The 16,438-nt window shown below is 54.8% G+C and overlaps 1 protein-coding gene across 4 annotated transcripts in view; it reads left to right on the forward strand.

Moving 5' to 3' along the window:
* The first annotated feature begins 958 nt into the window (after window positions 1-958).
* C2H16orf96 (chromosome 2 C16orf96 homolog) overlaps window positions 959-16,438 on the forward strand; it is a 31,910-nt gene continuing 16,430 nt past the window's right edge. The window contains exons 1-7 of one of the 4 annotated variants that reach the window (XM_045542477.1): window positions 959-1,617; window positions 9,431-9,535; window positions 11,387-11,467; window positions 11,654-11,740; window positions 11,880-13,623; window positions 14,577-14,662; window positions 15,010-15,120. In XM_045542477.1, the coding sequence (XP_045398433.1) occupies window positions 1,198-1,617; window positions 9,431-9,535; window positions 11,387-11,467; window positions 11,654-11,740; window positions 11,880-13,623; window positions 14,577-14,662; window positions 15,010-15,120 (2,634 nt within the window). In that variant the 5' untranslated portion in view covers window positions 959-1,197. Of the gene's footprint in view, window positions 1,618-9,430; window positions 9,536-11,368; window positions 11,468-11,653; window positions 11,741-11,879; window positions 13,624-14,576; window positions 14,663-15,009; window positions 15,121-16,438 lie in introns of those variants that run through there. The other 3 variants (XM_045542475.1, XM_045542476.1, XM_045542478.1) reach the window with 3 other exon arrangements.

The following is a 16,438-nucleotide window of genomic DNA, read 5'->3' on the forward strand; positions in this document are numbered from 1 at the left end:
ATACAGATGACAACAAGTGTTTATGGGATGTCAAGAAACTGGAGCCCTTACCCACTGCTGGTGGGAATGTACAAGGGCGCAGCCCCTGCCAGCACTGGCCTGGCACTTGACCTATATTATTTCTACCCCCGCCCCTCCGTGCTATTTCCCCATTTAGCACGGAGAGAAGCTGAGGCTCAGAGAGGTTAAGTCACTTGCTCAAGGTCACACAGCTGGTGAGAAGGATTTACATCCCCACCTGCATAAATGCAAAGTAGACAGGCTTTCCCCCGTCCAGCGGTCGTCTCCTTTGCAGGTCTTCTGGGGGGAAGCCAGGCGAGATTGGCCCTTAGCTGACCCGTCCCTGTGCGGGGCTCGTGCTGTGAGCTGTGTGCCAGGAACTCGGGATTGCAGTGCTGGCTGGGCTGGGACCCGGGGCTCCAAGTGCTCGGTCAGGGCCTTCCCTGCAGACCTCCCTCGGAGACAAGCGGTCGCCATGCTCTCACCCCGGACCTGACCGTGGCAGAGCCCGCGAGGCCTCCTGGTCCAGCAGCAGGCGCAGGCCACGTACCTGAACCCGGCGCCACGGCCGGGGTCACGGTGGCCCCAGCTCAGGCGGGGAGCAGAGCAGGCTTCAGCGAGGGCGTCATCACTGGCGGGCAGGACACGCGGGACTCAGGACAGACTGCGCCCTTTCACCACCTGACTCTCGCCTCCAGGAACTGCAGGGTGGGGCATTTGTGCCCAGAAATGAGCACAGATTCTTCAGATTCTTTCCCCTACATGCTCTTTTCTTGAAACCTCTGTCTTCCTAACTCCAAGAAATCAGTCTTCTGTCCAGATTCTAGAAACTTCCAAGGAGGGGCTGCCTCTCCATCACTCACCTGGGCACTTCTTGGAAAGGGTCATTGGTCTTACATAACCAAAGGGTTTGCATGAAAAGGCTGCCCGTTCCCTATTCAAACGCTCATCAAATATTAACCGAGCACCTTCCCTGGGCGAGGCCAGGCTCTCGGAAGCAGGCCCGCTCGACCAGGTTCTTTGGTGTCCTAGCAACCAGGAACTCTGATCTGAGCTCCAGCCAGGACAGAGGCCATTCCTGCCTGACCGCTGTGACTCGCCGCCTCCCCGGGCCCCAGAGGACCTGTCCGTGTAGTTTTGGGGGCCCCCGGAAGCTCCCATTTGTCCCCAGGACGCACCGACCCAGCCCCGGGCAGGATGAGCTTCTCGCTCACGTTCACGGAGTTGGCCAACATCGCCATCCCGCAGTGCGGGGTGGTCAACTTCAAGGCGCTGCACCTGCTGCTGCAGGGCATGCTGGAGCACATCCACATGGGCGAGCTCAAGAAGGTCCTCTCGGGGGACGAGGACTTCCTCCAGACCTCGCAGGTCCTGACGGTGCCCAGGGAAGGGGACGCCCAGCCCATCCTCAACCCCATGAAAAGGCTCAGCAACGTCTTTGACCACGTGGTGAGCCGTGTGGACAGGATGGAGACCCAGCTGGCCTCGCTGCAGGACCTGCCCACCACCTCCCAGCTGCTGGAGGCCAGCCAGGGGACCAGCCGGCCCGCCCAGGACCTGTGGCATCTCATCAAGCTCCGGAAGATGGTGGAGGGCAATGAGGAAGCCACAGCAAAGGTAACCCCAGCTCCCGGCCTTCTCTGCCCCTCTGCCCTGTCCCCGGGCAGCCTGTCCCCACTCCCCTGTGATGGGTCCTCCCCTTACAGCGGGGGAGGAATGGGGCTTTGGGGTCAGGCAGAACCAATACTCCAGGCTTGCTGCCTTTGCCAAGTTGTTTTTCTTTTGTTTTTTTTGTTTTTTTTTTTGAGACAGAGTCTTGCTCTGTTACCTAGCTAGAGTGCTGCGGCATTATCAGAGCTCACTGCAGCCTCAAACTCCTGGGCTCTAGTGATCCTCCTGCCTCAGCCTCCTGAGTAGCTGGGACCACAGGTGCCCACCACTGCACCTGGCTAATTTTTCTATTTTTAGTAGAGATGGGGTCTTGCTATGTTGCTCAGGCTGGTGTTGAACTGCTGGTCTCAAGCAGTCCTCCTGCCTCAGCCTTCCAAAGTGCTAGGGTTATAGGTACGAGCCACCGTGCCCACCCAGGCACCCTCTCTGCTCTCTGACGCCGCCTCCATCCTTGCATCTTCTCTCGCTGACTCTGACCTGCCCACCTCCCTCCTGAAAGGATGCTCGTAATCACAGATCATCTCCCCACCACGACAGCCTTAATGTAATCACAGCTGCAAAGCCCCCTTTGCCATGCATGGAGGGCAACACAGTCACAGGTTCCAGGGTTTAGGAGGTGGACATCTTTGTGATCGAGCCCCTTGGATGCCCTTGCCCCGGGCACTTGGTTTGGCAGGGGGTAGATCGCCTCACCCCTGGTGAAACACGTGGGGCAGAGACGGAGGCTGGGCAGAGACGAAGGGGTGAGATTTGCCAGGTGCTCAGGAGCTGGGGCCAGCCGGTCTGGGCTGAGAGTGCTGCCAGGTGGGGGCTGGGTCCCAGCGGGGAGACTGCTCCCGAGGTCCCCACCACCATCCAGATAGCCCACCAACCAAGGGAGGGAGGGAGGGTCCCTGTGGGGCAGTTTCCCAGCCTCCCCTCTGCTCTCCACCTCAGTCTGAGCCCGACCACACCTTTGCTGCACACAAAGCCCCACACCAGACAGGGGTGGAAGGTCACACGCACCCGGGCCAGCTCCTCTGGCAGGTGCCCGGTCATGTGCTCGTGTCCTCGAAATCACTTCCTTCGGCATGAGCGGGAGGTTCACGCTGCAGGGCTTTTAAAATCGCTTTTCTACAAAGCGCATTCAGAACACACAGAAGAGCACAGAAACCGTGCAGCTCTGTGAGTTTCCACAGTGCACACCTGTGTGACCAGCAAGCGGATCCGGAAAAGGCCATCCCCAGCTTCCCAGGCCCCCCTTCCCGATGCTCCTCCCAGGCACCACCTTGGCAGGGATGTAAAAACCAGAATGAGACACAGTCCCTGCCCCCAGGGAGGTTGAAGTCTGGAGGGGTCTGGGTTGAGCTGCTTAAAAAAGTATGTGATTCTGGCCTTGACACTGCCTTGTCCTGAGCACATGGCCTTGCCTATCCAAGCCTCAGCCTCCCTCTCTGTTAAATGGGCACACAATCCACTCAGGTGGCCCTGAGGATTAAACGAGAGGCTGTGGGCAGAGAATGTGCTCTGCAGGCACAAAGCACCTGGCCCCCAGAACTCTACACCCACCCCGCGCCCTCGAGCCGGACATCTGCCCACGTCCACCCAGTGCCTCTGGGTCATCTGACTCATGGGAGGCGGGGCTTAGATCCGTGTCTTAGTTTGCTAGGCCGGTGTGGCTGGGAGTCGGGTGGTGACAGGTGAGCTTGGCGACCATCCAGCCTGTGCCTGCCCTCCTGTCCCTAGAGGTGGCGTGTCCTAGACCCTCTTTGAGCCAGACTGTGTCCCCAGGGGCGTCTAGCTGGATCCCCTGGGAGTCAGGGTCATGTGGAAAAGCTGGTCTCTGCCCGGTCTTCATACCCCCATCTCTTCACCGTCCCCCTCCCCGGCTTCACCTGCACTTCCTCGCCCCGCGCCTTGCACTGGGCACTCACCACATTATCCCTCCTTTGCAGATGAGAAACGAAGGCACAGGGAGGTGAAGTACTCCACTCCAGGTCACAGTGTTAGAAAGGGGGCACGTCAGCGGACACCTGGGCAGAGTGGACAGTGGCTTCCTGGGTCTGGGCAGTGAGCGTCCCGGCCGCTCGCCACCTGGAACGTGAGGCACGGTCATGGTTGAGGCCGGCGTCCTCCTCCCGGGATTGCAGGGAGAATTAAAACCACGCGAGACAACGCGTGGGGCGTGTTACGCAGAGCGCAGCACACTCGAGGTGCCGATCTGGGGTCACTGTGACTGTTATTCAGAAATTTGACCTGAGCAGGGAAACCGAGGTGGACTGTGATCTCCGCAACGGCAGGCATCCCCCAGAGCCCTGCAGGGACATAGGGGTCTGAGCTCAGGGTCTGTGGGCAGAGGTGGAGCCCCATCTGGCCACGGCGGGGCGAAAGAGAGAGGCAAAGCAGCAGCAGGGACGAGCCTTAGTCATCGTGCGACGTGGGAGAAGGCACACACGAAAGACCACATGTTGCACAATTCCATTTATACAAAACATCCAGAACAGTCAGCTCTGCGTAGAGACAGAAAATAGCTCAGTGGTTTCCAGGGGCTCAGGAGGAGGGGAGTGGGCTGTGACTGCCCATGGGGAGGGGTTTCCCTTTGGGGGGATGAAATGTCTTGGAACTAGATAGTGACGTATAAGCTAAATGCTGTGGAATCGTACACGTTAATATTGTTATGTGTATTTTACCACCAAAAAAAAAAATAGAAATTGGCAGAGTTAGTTTTTAAAAAAGCCATGGCCGAGCATGGTGACTCACACCTGTAGTCTCAGCTACTCAGGAGTCTGAGGCAGGAGGATCGCTTGGGCCCAGGAGCTGGAGGCTGCAATGGGCTATGATGACGCCACCACACTCTAGCCCAGGGGACAGAGCAAGAGCCTGTCTCAAAAAAAAAAAAAAACACAAAAAAACAAAAACCAACCACCAAGCAAAAAACACACACCCAAAACCCCAAACATGATCTGACTACTATATGCTGCCTACAAGAGACACACTTTAGATTCAAACATACAAGTGGGTTGAAAGCGAAAGGATATCAATGTATCAGGCGATGAATATTTTTAAAAAAGAAAAAGAAAAATAGAAAGTAAAAGGATAGAAAGAGATATTCCATGCAAGCAGTAACCAGAAGAGACTGGAGTCTATCAGACAAGACAAAATTGTTACTAGAGACCAGGCTGCCGGCGTGGCCCCCGGCAGGTCACGGAGGACCTTCCGGGCAGCGCAGGTGGCTGCCAGCGTCCAGGGCGCCCGCTCTGCAGGGGCAGCCTGCCCCTGGCCCGCCCCCACCGGTGAAGGCTGCCAGAATGCACCAGTGCTCTGAGCAGCTCAGCAGGAAACCCACCCAGCTCATGAAAGGGGCGAAAGGGCCTGGGGACAGGTTCAGACCTGGCTGTGCCACGCAGCCCTCTGAGGACTGTTTGTGCCGCTAAGTAATGTCCCACCGTTAAGAGAATGTTGCTTTGTTCCGGCCTGACTGAAGTAGCCCAAGGTTACCACAATGACCTGTTGAAGGGTTGCCATGGTAGCTGGTTCTAGAGTGGTGCCAGCTGCTTCACCAAGTGTGTGCACCCACCCACCCACCGGTGAGGCTGGCGGCCCACACACCGTGTCTTTGCCGGGATCGCCCGGCGAACATGTGTTTTAAAACACTGCAGCCAGGAGTCCCTGTGTGCCTCGTTCAGGCCTTGGTTTTTCTCATCTGTAATGACAACCCCTTGCAGCTGGCATCGCAGGAGAAAATGAGGGATGATATCAGCTGCTGGTTTTTAAGATTGTTCCAGCCAACCCTATTTCCACAAAGTGGTGGGTCCCAGTCTTAGGGGATTTTAACAACCTGTTGTTGCTTTTTTGATTTCAAAACTCTCTCCCCATTCTACTCCCCCAACAACATCAAAACACCTGCTGTATATTGCACAAATTAAAATGACTTTGCAGTTAAATTGGGTTTTGGGTATTTCATAACATTGCTTGAAGGTGTCGAACACACTTTGGGGCTCTGGGGTATCGAGGTTGAAGTTCTTGCAATAATAGTAATAACACTGGTATCGCCCCTCATAGAGTGCCGCAAAGCGCTTTTGCATTCCTCGTTTCCATGGCAGGGAAGAATTGTCAGCGTTCCCATTTTCCAAAGCTCCAAAGGTGGCTGTGACCAATCCAGCTGATTGTCTGAGGGGGTGGGGGTGTTTGCTTTAGGCCCCCTTAATGCCTTTGTAAGCACTGGGCCCCAGCCCAAGCCTGCGTTCTCGAAGGCCTCTTGAGAGAGAGAGAGAGAGAGAGAGAGAGAGAGCGAGCGAGCGCGAGCGCGCACGAGTTTGGACAAGCCCAGCTCCCCGTGCCTGCACAGGGCTGCCATACCAGCAGTCCCCAACATTTTTGGCACCAGGGACCAGTTTCATGGAAGACAATTTTTCCATGGACCAGGGTTGGGAGGGGAGGTTGGATGGTTCGGAATGATTCAAGCGCATTGCATTTATTGTGCAGTCAAACCTCTCTGCTCATGAACGATAATCTGTATTTGTAGCCCAGCACTAGTATCGCTGCCTCAGCTCCACCTCAGACCATCAGCCATTAGATTCTCACAAGGAGCGACCATCCTAGATCCCTCACGTGTGCAGTTTACAGTGGGGTTCACGCCCGTAGAGAGCCTAATGATCTGACAGGAGGCGGAGCTTATGTGGTGATGCCAGCGATGGGGAGCAGCTGATGTCTAATTCCACTGTGGTCAGACTACATATTTTGCATAATTTCAGTCCCTTTAAAATTTACTGGGGCTTGCTTTATCGCCTACCACATCTTCTGCCCTAGAGAGTGTTCTATGGGCGTTTGCGAAGAGTATGTGTATTCTGCCATTGTTGAGTAGCGTGTTCTAGAGATATCTGTCCAGTCTAGTTGGCTTACAGAGTTGTTCAGGTCTCTGTTTCCTTGCTGATCTCTTGTCTAGTGATTCTATTCACTGTTGAAAATGGGACATGGGAGTCTCCAGCGATTCCTGTTGAATTGTCCATTTTCCCTCTCTGCTCTGTCAGTTTTCCCTTCATATATTCTGGGGCCCCATTGATAAGTGCATGTATGTTTATAATTATATGTTCCTGACAGACTGACCCTCGGAGTGGAAAAAACAAACTCAGTTTCTCCCACCATCCTCTCACAACACACTTCTGCCACCAGATGTGTGGGGATTTGTCCACACCAGCAAGCGAGCCATCGATTCTGCACGGACTTCAGCTAGGGTCCTCCCGTTCGGCTCAATTCTGACACTACTGCTAGTGGGCAGTGGACTCACGTCCAGAGGCACGTGGAAGCCAGTACCATGGCACTGGTGTTTGAGAAAAGGAAAAGCTTTATCACAAGTTGACTGGCAAGGAGACGGGAGGCAATGCTCAAATCTGTCTCCCTGATCTGGGATTTGGAGCCAGTTTTACGGGTTAGGGTGGACAGATCGTTGGTATGCGGAAGTGCTAGCAGGGCCGCTTTCGACTGAAAAGACTCCAGTCAAGACAACTTCTGCTAAGGCCTGGAAAGGGATCTTACCATCAAACATTCCTAGACAACTGAGCCTTCGCTTTTGAAAGTCTTCCAGCATTCAGGTTCTGGTCACATCTCAATCTTCTGGTTCCATCAGGGGTGGGGGTGGCGGGGGGGTGGACGGTGAGACTTCAGTTTCGGGTGTTATTCGAAGTTGAAGTCTTTTCTGCACATGCTCCAGCTGCATGACTTGCACCTTCTTGGCTCTGCGTAGGTAAAATAACTTGTCATCCTGTTATCACCAGAACAGGGCCAGTGAGAACTTGTCTGGAGGGTCACACTGTCTACCTGGAGATGGTGTCAGATCGCACAGATTTAGGATTCAGTCCCACAAGACTGAATGCTGCTTCTTTTTTTTTTTTTTGAGAGAGAGTCTCACTCTGTTGCCCAGGCTCGAGTGCTGTGGCATCAGCCTAGTTCACAGCAACCTCAAACTCCTGGGCTCAAGCGATCCTCCTGCCTCAGCCTCCCAAGTAGCTGGGACTACAGGCATGTGCCACCACGCCCGGCTAATTTTTTCTATACAGTTTAAGTTGTCCTCTAATTTCTTTCTATTTTTTTATTTTTTTTTTAGTAGAGATGAGGTCTCACTCTTGCTCAGGCTGGTCTCGAACTCCTGAGCTCAAACGATCCACCCGCCTTGGCCTCCCAGAGTGCTAGGATTACAGCCATGAGCCCCCGTGCCCGGCCTGAATGCTACTTCTGATGCCAATCACAAGACCTGGATTATTTTGCCTGTGTTTCCAACCATTCAGCTATAAATTGAGGTTCCCAAAGCCCCCTCCTTGGGTTCATTGAGGTAGAATGGCCCACAGAACTCAGGGAAATGCTAACTTACATTTAATGGCTTATTACAAAGAATATTTTAAAGGATACGAACAGCCAGATGAAAAGATTCAGAGGATGAGGTCTGGAAGGGTCCCAAGCACGCAGGAGCTTCTGTCCCCATGGAGTCGGAGTATGCCACTCAGCCAGCATGTGTACGTGTTCTTGTTCAGCTTACTGGAAGTCCTCATGTGCTCAGCTATTCACAAGCTTATCCAGACTTTACCCTTTGAGGCTTTTATGGAGGCTACATTATGTAGGCACCATTGATTAAATCATTGGCCATTGGTGATCAATTTAACATTCAGCCCCTCTTCCCTCCCTAGAGGTTGGGGATGGGCTGAAAAGTCTCAGCCCTCTAATGATGCCTTTGTCTTTCCCGTGACCAGCCCCATCCTGAAGCTACTACCCAGGGGCAGCCAGCCACAGGTCAACTCATTAGCAACAAAAAGACTCTTACCACTTTGGAATTCCAAGGATTTTAGGAATTGCATATCAGAAAGTCTCTATTAAAAATAAATAAATAAAATATATCTTTTATAGACAGCATGTGCTTGGATCATGATTTCTTATTCATTCTGCCAATCTCTGCCTTTTAACTGAAAGTTTAATCCATTTACATTTAATGTAATTATTTTTAAAAATTATTTTATGATGGAGATGGAGTCTTGCTATGTTGCCGAGGCCAGTTTCAAACTCCTGGCCTCAAGCAATCCTCCTGCCTCAGTCTCCCAAAGTGTTGGAATTAACTACTGATAAAGACTGACTTCTACTATTTTGCTATGTGTTATTTTTGTTAACTGAATGTCTAACTATGCACTCGGCCGTTGATACACATTATCATATTTTTTATACTCACTTTATAGTTGATAAATCTGAAACCTAGAAGCATGCAGTAACAGCCCCAGGAAGTGGTGGAGCTGAACTATGAGCCCAGCATTGCAACTATCAGCTCTTGCTTGGAAGTTTCCTCCCTGGTCCCTTGACTTCCCCTCGTGCCCTCCCAGAGTCAATCTCCACATGTAGCCTGAGATCTTCTAACAGTGTAAATCCAATCATGTCTCCTCTGCTTCTGAGCCTCCAATGGCTCCCACCCAGGGATAGGCTATGCTTCCTCCCTCCGTAGTTACCCTGGTTGACATGTGTCATGCAGGAAAGGACATGGGATGCTTCATGATGAGTGACCACTGGTTACTGAGTAGATTCAAATGCTGACTTGCCTCTTTCCCACCCAGGCCACTTGGGACTCAGAGCACTGTTGACTTCAGTATCATTTGCTGGCCTGTTTGTACATTCCAGCCCATGCCTTGAGAGAGCCAAGGGGACCCCTTGGACAACGGCTGTCACCAGAAAGCTTCCACACCTCACTTGCTTTCTCTCCCAGTCACACCAACTTCACATTTTCTCCTCCTCTCCCCTTCTTCAGTCAATGCAGACCCTGCAGGATTTGCTCACCGATCTTCACGTACTCAAGGTCACCGTTGAAACCCTCAGGCAGGATGTGGACAGGCTGAAGGACATGTATAAAAAGGTAGACCCTCCCCTGCACCTTCCACGCTAGCCATGCTGCTCAGCCCTCTGGTGGTTGGGGTGACAAGGAAAATCTAGAAAGCTTATTCTCAAAGAATGCAGCTGCGAGGGCAGAGAAGGGAGCTGACGTGGCCCAGCCACTTGGCCTGTTCCACTGAGCTCTCTGTGACTCCTCCATGCTCCTTGCCCCACTGTGTTAAGATATCAGTTAAAAGTGACAGAAATCAAATTCATCCTGGCTCAGGAAAAATAAGGGATGTATCGTTTCATTTACTAAAAGTCCAGGGATGCCTTCAGGTCTGCCAGATCTAGGTGTTCATACAACGTTGACATCTCTCTGGGTTGGCTTCATTCCAGGCAGGTACTCCCCAAGTCTTAGCAACTCTAGGGTTACATTCCACCAACTTAGCAGAAAGAACACCTCTTCCTCTTCAAGAAAGCTCTGTCCACATTGAAAAGTGGAATAAACCTACTACAGACATACATTCTATCTCCTTCTGTAGCCGTAAACCATCAATCTAAGCACGCTCTAACACCCTACCATAACATGTAATGACAGTCCACAGCTGATTTGGTTACCATGACAACTGTGAGAACTTTAGTCTTGGGCTAGGCAGCTCCCATCTAAGCAGAAAGAGGGCTGTTAGGAAGCTGCATCATGAAATACTAAAAAGGACCCCCTAGACAAAACAAATCTGTTTGAGAAACAATGCCTTCTTGGCCCATTTCTTGGAGTTGTTTTTTTTCTCAGAGACAGTTTCTTGATTTCTTGCCCAGGCTGGAGTACAGTGGCCCGATCATAGCTCACTGTAACCTCAAATTCACGGGCTCAAATGACCCTCCTGCCTCAGCCTCTGAGTAGCTGGGACCACAGCCACATGCCGCCACCACACCTGGCTAATTTTTCTTTTTTTCTTTTTTTTTTTTATTTTAAATTTTATAAAAAGAGACGGGGTCTTGCTCTTGCTCAAGCTGGTCTCGAACTCCTGAGCTCAAGCGATCCTCCCACCTTAGCCTCCCAGAGTGCTAGGATTACAGGCATGAGCCACCTCGCCCAGCCACCTGGTTAATTTTTTTTTTCATTTTTTTTTTTTTTTTACCACCAGGGTCTTGCTGTGTTGCCTGGGCTGGTCTTGTTCTCTTGGGCTCACGTGATCCTCATGTCTCCACCTCCCAAGTAGCTGGGACTACAGGCATGAGCCCAGCTCTTGGAGATTCTTAATGTGCTTTTCCCCATTCAAGGCTCTGAGAAATCCTGCAATATAGAAACCTGTTGAATGCTTTTTTTTTTTTTCCTTTTTTTTAAATTTTAAATATTTTTTTTAAAATGTGAAGGGGGCAGTGAGGAGGGGATCTCAATTTCTTTTCTTTTTTCTTTTTTTTTAGACAGAGTCTCACTCTTTTGCCCCAGCTAGAGTGCAGTGGCATCATTGTAGCTCACTGCAACCTCAAACTTCTAGGCTCAAGTGATCCTCCTGTCTCAGCCTCCTGAGTAACTGGGACTACAGGCTTGTGCCACCACGCCCAGCTAATTTTTCTATTTTTAATACAGATAGGGTCTCACTCTTGCTCAGGCTGGCCTCGAATTCATGAGTTCAAGTGAGCCTCCCATCTCGGCCTCCCAGAGTCCTAGAATTACAGGCGAGAGCCACCGCACCCGGCCTGTTGAATGCTTTTTATCTCAGCATTTCCCAAACTTATTTGCCCGTGGAACTCTTTCCTTTCCCTGGGAAACACTGGCTGTGGAATCCATTCTCCTTTCTCAAGATCTTAGTCCCCTAAAGTGGTGGGAAGAGGCAGGGCTAGGACCAGAACCTGCACCCCTGGCCCACAGACCCGGCTCCTTTGACAGATGCATGTGGAAAGACTAGATATCTTCTCTGATGACTTGAAAGCGCAGAACAGGAAGATGAACGTGCTGCAGCGGGACGTGGTGAGGACCACAGCCCCGTCCTCCTGCCTGGTCCCCGATCTCCAGTGTCCCGGGTGCTGGGGGCGGGGACGGGTGAGGAGAACACAGGCTGGAAAGGTTTCTTTGTGGGGCTCAGTGTGGATGGGGAGCCCCCTGAGGGCATGGCACCCTCCGGGCTCACGCCTCCTCCACATTGCCGCCCTGCAGATTTCTCTCCAGAACAAGTTTCGAGGCATCCCCCAAACCGATGAGATGGTGCTCTGGAGCGGGCTCCACGAGGCCATGTTCACCCCTGTGAGTGAAGGTGGAAGAAGAAGAGAAGCAGAGGGTCTGGGAAGGTGGCAGGAAGGTGGGGGGCGGGGAGCAGGCAGGTGACTGCGCATGGGGAGGGGGTGGGAAGTCAGCCCAGCACTCTCAGCCCCTTTCTCTGCAGGAAGCGGATCCACTCCTGCGGGAACCCTCTGGTCCTTGGCAGACCACAGAGAAGCTCCCAGACGCTGCCCTGGCACAGGCCCCCGAGTACCTGGAAGCTGCTCATCGCACCCCGGTCTCAGAGGTCATCCAAAGCCCCCGACTCCTGCAGACCGCCTGGCATTATGAGGTCCCAGGGCTGCTGCTGGAGGAGGAGTCTCCCCAGAAGGTTTCAGTCAGCAGTGCCCAGGAGACAGGCCAGCCTCTGGCCCTCACGCCTGGGCTCATGTCCCAGCTTGGGCCTGCACCCGAGCCTGCACTTGGGCCCACACCTGGGCCCATACCAGGGCCCGCACCGGGACCCATACCAGGGCCCGCACCGGGACCCATACCTGGGCCCGCACCGGGACCCATACCTGGGCCCGCACCGGGACCCATACCAGGGCCCGCACCGGGACCCATACCTGGGCCCGCACCGGGGCCCATACCTGGGCCCGCACCGGGGCCCATACCAGGGCCCGCACCGGGGCCCATACCAGGGCCCGCACCGGGGCCCATACCTGGGCCCGCACCGGGGCCCATACCAGGGCCCGCACCGGGGCCCATACCTGGGCCCGCACCGGGGCCCATACCAGGGCCCGCACCGGGGCCCATACCTGGGCCCGCACCGGGGCCCATACCAGGGCCCGCACCGGGGCCCATACCTGGGCCCGCACCGGGGCCCATACCAGGGCCCGCACCGGGACCCATACCTGAGCCCGCACCGGGGCTGGAGTCTAAGCCCATGCCTGTGCTGGGGCCTGTGCTGGGGCCCAGTGGGACACCTAGGTTTGTGACGGCACCTTGGCCTGCCCCAGGTACCCAGCTCCTCCCATTGGGAGTCCGGCCTGTTCTCGGAGGTGGCCCCGGGCCTGGCACACAGCCTTTCTGGGGCTTACGCTTCCTGCAACCCACTCAGCCCCAGCCCTCCAGGGCTCCACCGCCCGCCACAGAGTTAGGCTCAGCATGGCCTCATCCACTGCAGCCACTGCAGCCTCGTGGGGCAGACGCCTACCAGCTCCCGGCTGTCGAGGAAAGGAGGGAGGAAACTGACGCCTCCTTCCCGAGAATGTCTCAGGATGGGGTCCCCAAGGATGGAGCCCAAAGGGATAGGAAGGCAAAGGACAGAGCCCGCAAGGATGCGGCCCCGAAAGACAGAGCCCCCAAGGCTGGGGCCCCTGGGGAAGCACAGCCTAAGGGTCCCCAGTCCTCCATTCAGCGGATAAGAACTGCTGCAGCCATCGCTGCTGCCGCCGCTGCAGCCTACACAGCCACCGCCAGCTCCGCAGCCCGGGCAGCCAAGCTCGCTGCCCAGGCGGTCAAGGATGCCCCTGCCACCAAACTGGCTGCCATAGCAACAATTATGGCTACATCTGGGCCCTTGGGGGTCTCTGCAGATGTCCTGGGTGGAGGGCCTTCCCGCGGGGCCCTCACTGATGACAGGGAGGAGCTGGAGGAGGAGCTGGAGGAGGAGCTGGAAGACATGCCGGTAGACTACGATATCCTCTCCTCGCCCTACTATGCTGTCTCTAGTCCTGAAGTCACCCCGTCCCAGGCCATGCTGGCGGCCATCCTGGCGGCCAAGCAGGCCTCCAGCCCTGAGGAGAAGAAGAAAGCCGTCAGGTACTCCATGAGCTGCATAGCCCAGATTCCTCTTCAACAGGACTCCCTGAAAGAGGAGTTTGCCCAGCTGTCAGCCAGCCTGAACCAGCGCCTGGCTTATCTAGGTACGCCTGCTCCGTGCCCGAGAGGGTCAGCAGGGCTCAGGCTCTCCCTCTGGCCTTCGAGAAGCACCTCCTGCCCTTCTTTTGGCTCCCCCAACAAAATTTACATTTAACCATTAGCCATTCGTTCCTTTGGCGTAAGCATGCGACCTCTTACTAATCTATTCTGTTATATTGAACGTACAGAGAGGTTTCATCTTAGGGGAGAGAGGCTGTTAGGGTCTAAAGTTGGCACTTGAGAAAAATCACGTGTCAAAATTACTCTTGAAAACTCCTTTGCGATAGCCCATAAAATCATACTGCACGGGGTCATGCTAAGTTCAGCTCAGCCGGTGTGTCTAACAGCACCGAACAGACCCTGGATTACGTGGTCAGCTTGGGATTAGGAGCAACGGACAGGCAAAATACTGTGCCCTTAAAGACCACAGTCACATTCTGGGTCACCATGGGACCAGTCGATTTCTGCTCCAATGTCATGCCCCTCGTGGGCATACGCGGGAGAGTGGGGAGAGGGCCTTCTGCACGAGTGCTTCGGGAGGGCCTGGGCGAGCAGACTGCTGCGCCCCACCCAGAGTTTCTGACCAGGTGGATGTGGGTGGGGCCCAAGAATTTTTGTTTCTAACCTGTTCCCAGGCGATGCTGATGCTGCAGTCCCAGCTGCTTGGGGGGCTGAGGCAGGAGGATCCCTTGAGCACAGCAGTTTGAAATTGCAGTGGGCTATGATGACGCCACGGCACTCTAGCCCTGGCAACAGAGCAAGAACCTGTCTCAAAAAAAATTTTGTTTTTCTAAAATTTTTTAGAACCTTGAAAATCACTTCACAGATCCCCCGAGCCCACTGTGTATTGCTGTTGGGCGGCGCCGCCTCACACGCCTTGTGCCAGGGGCAGCCAGAGCCCAGGCAATCGTCTCCCTCCATCCCTGCCCCCAGCAGACACCCCCTCCTTTGCTTTCAGCCAATATGGGAAGCTCTTCTGGGCTCGGGACCACGGTGGACATATTGCAGGAAAAGATTGGCAACCTCCAGAAGTCCAGGCTACAGGTCAGTGTCCCCGGCAGAGAAGAGCTTTTGAGGAGATGATGGCTGGAGGTGAGCTGGTGGCAGAGTCCCCACGCTCCTCCCTCCCTGCCACAGCGTTTGTGCTGTGGTGGAGCCGGGCAGGCAGCGGAGCCCAGCGAAGGCAGGGCCAGTGGGTGGGCGCAGGGGTCCCGAAGGGAGGGGCTGCGGGATTCCTCCGGACAAGCATCTCAGGGGCTGTTAAGGCGGCAGGCTGGAGACACACTGACTGGTCTGGTACATTCTTCTCGGGTGGCCATCCCTCAGGCCCCTTTCCAGCCAGGGGGACCTCAGACGCAGAGGCCTTGGATGTCTGTGTCTCCCCCTTGCAGGGGGAGGAACTTGAGAAAGTTTGGGGCCACCAAATAGAGATGATCAAGGACCACTACGTCGTGCTGGACAGGACAGTGGAGCGACTGGAGACTCGCCTGGATCAGTACAAGGTTCGGAGGTCTGGGCGGGCAAGGGGAGGGCTCCTCCCTGGGGCACTCAGACCCTCCCCCAAGGTTTCAAGGGGGGAGGGGCTATGCTGGAGAGGGGAGGGGGGAGCAGTGGACGTTTTGCTGGCATTTTACTCTGCGTAAATTATACTTCCATTAAAAGCAAATGAACCCCACCCCCACACACATACAAGCGGAAGGGCTGGACGTCCGTCTGGCTCGTGCCCGTGTCGCCCACACCCTAGAAGAGCACAGTGAAGGCTCAGTGACATTTGCAGGATGAATCAATGAATGAATAAGGATTTCTCCTGCCGACGGGTATGTGTATAACATTTGCCCCACGCGACAGAGGGACAAGCCGGCTCCCGAGCGCTCAGCAGCACAGGGCCGCTCTGGGACAGCAAGGCAGACACGGAGCAGCTCCCCAGGGACTCACTCGGCCGGACACCTTCTCCTGGGGGTCTGAGGGGCCTGACTCGCTGAGCTGGCCTAGTGACCTGGTCGGATGAGTCCAGCCTGTACCTTGTCCCAGAGGTGTCCTGACCTTTGGAGAGGGGATCAAGGGATGGTTCCTGCTAGGGGGGAAAGACCTTCCTCCAAGTTTAAAGAGACAAAATCCCAAACAAACCTGGGGGTGTTTTCATGGAGGCTTCTGGTCCCAGCCAGGGGGACGTGGGGTAGGGGGTGCGTTAGGATGTGGGGGACAAAGGGCAGAACGAGGCAAGCCGAGGCCAGGTGGCCCTCCCCACCCCGAGGTCGGCACACAGTAGAAGCAGGCTGGGGCCCACTCGGGGCAAGTTGGAATGGAAAAGAACTCAGAAAAGGGGACCAACTTGGAGCCTGAGAAGTGGGTGGGAGGGAGAGCTGGCTCTCTCTGGGGACGCCGCGCCTCTGTGGGTGGAGGTTTGCAGGGCTACGTGCTCAGACCCTTGTGCACACTGAGGAGGAGCCACGCCGTCTCCTGCCAGCACTGCTCCTCTAAGAGGCCTGGTCACCGTGTCCTGGGGACGTCTTGGTGCCTTCCTCAATGGAGACTGGAGCCAGACCGATTCAGCACATCCGACGTGTGCCCAGCGCTGTGGCAGCCCTGCACAGGGGCGAGAGGGGTTGCAGCATCTGCCTCCAAGTCCGTAGTTGTCACCTGTTGAGAGACCCTCAAGAGGTGCCGGAGCTGAGCTCACAGTCCTACCTCCCGACTTCCCTCCTGGGTCTTGTGCCATCAAGATTTAATTGCTCGTTAACGTTAACCCTGGAAGAACCCAGAACAGAGCTTTGTGTACAACACAGAATTTGCTGGTCCGAGTGCGGTGGTGTTTACAAC

This window comes from Lemur catta, chromosome 2 (genome assembly GCF_020740605.2).
Source record: "Lemur catta isolate mLemCat1 chromosome 2, mLemCat1.pri, whole genome shotgun sequence".
Classification (NCBI taxonomy): Eukaryota; Metazoa; Chordata; class Mammalia; order Primates; family Lemuridae; genus Lemur; species Lemur catta.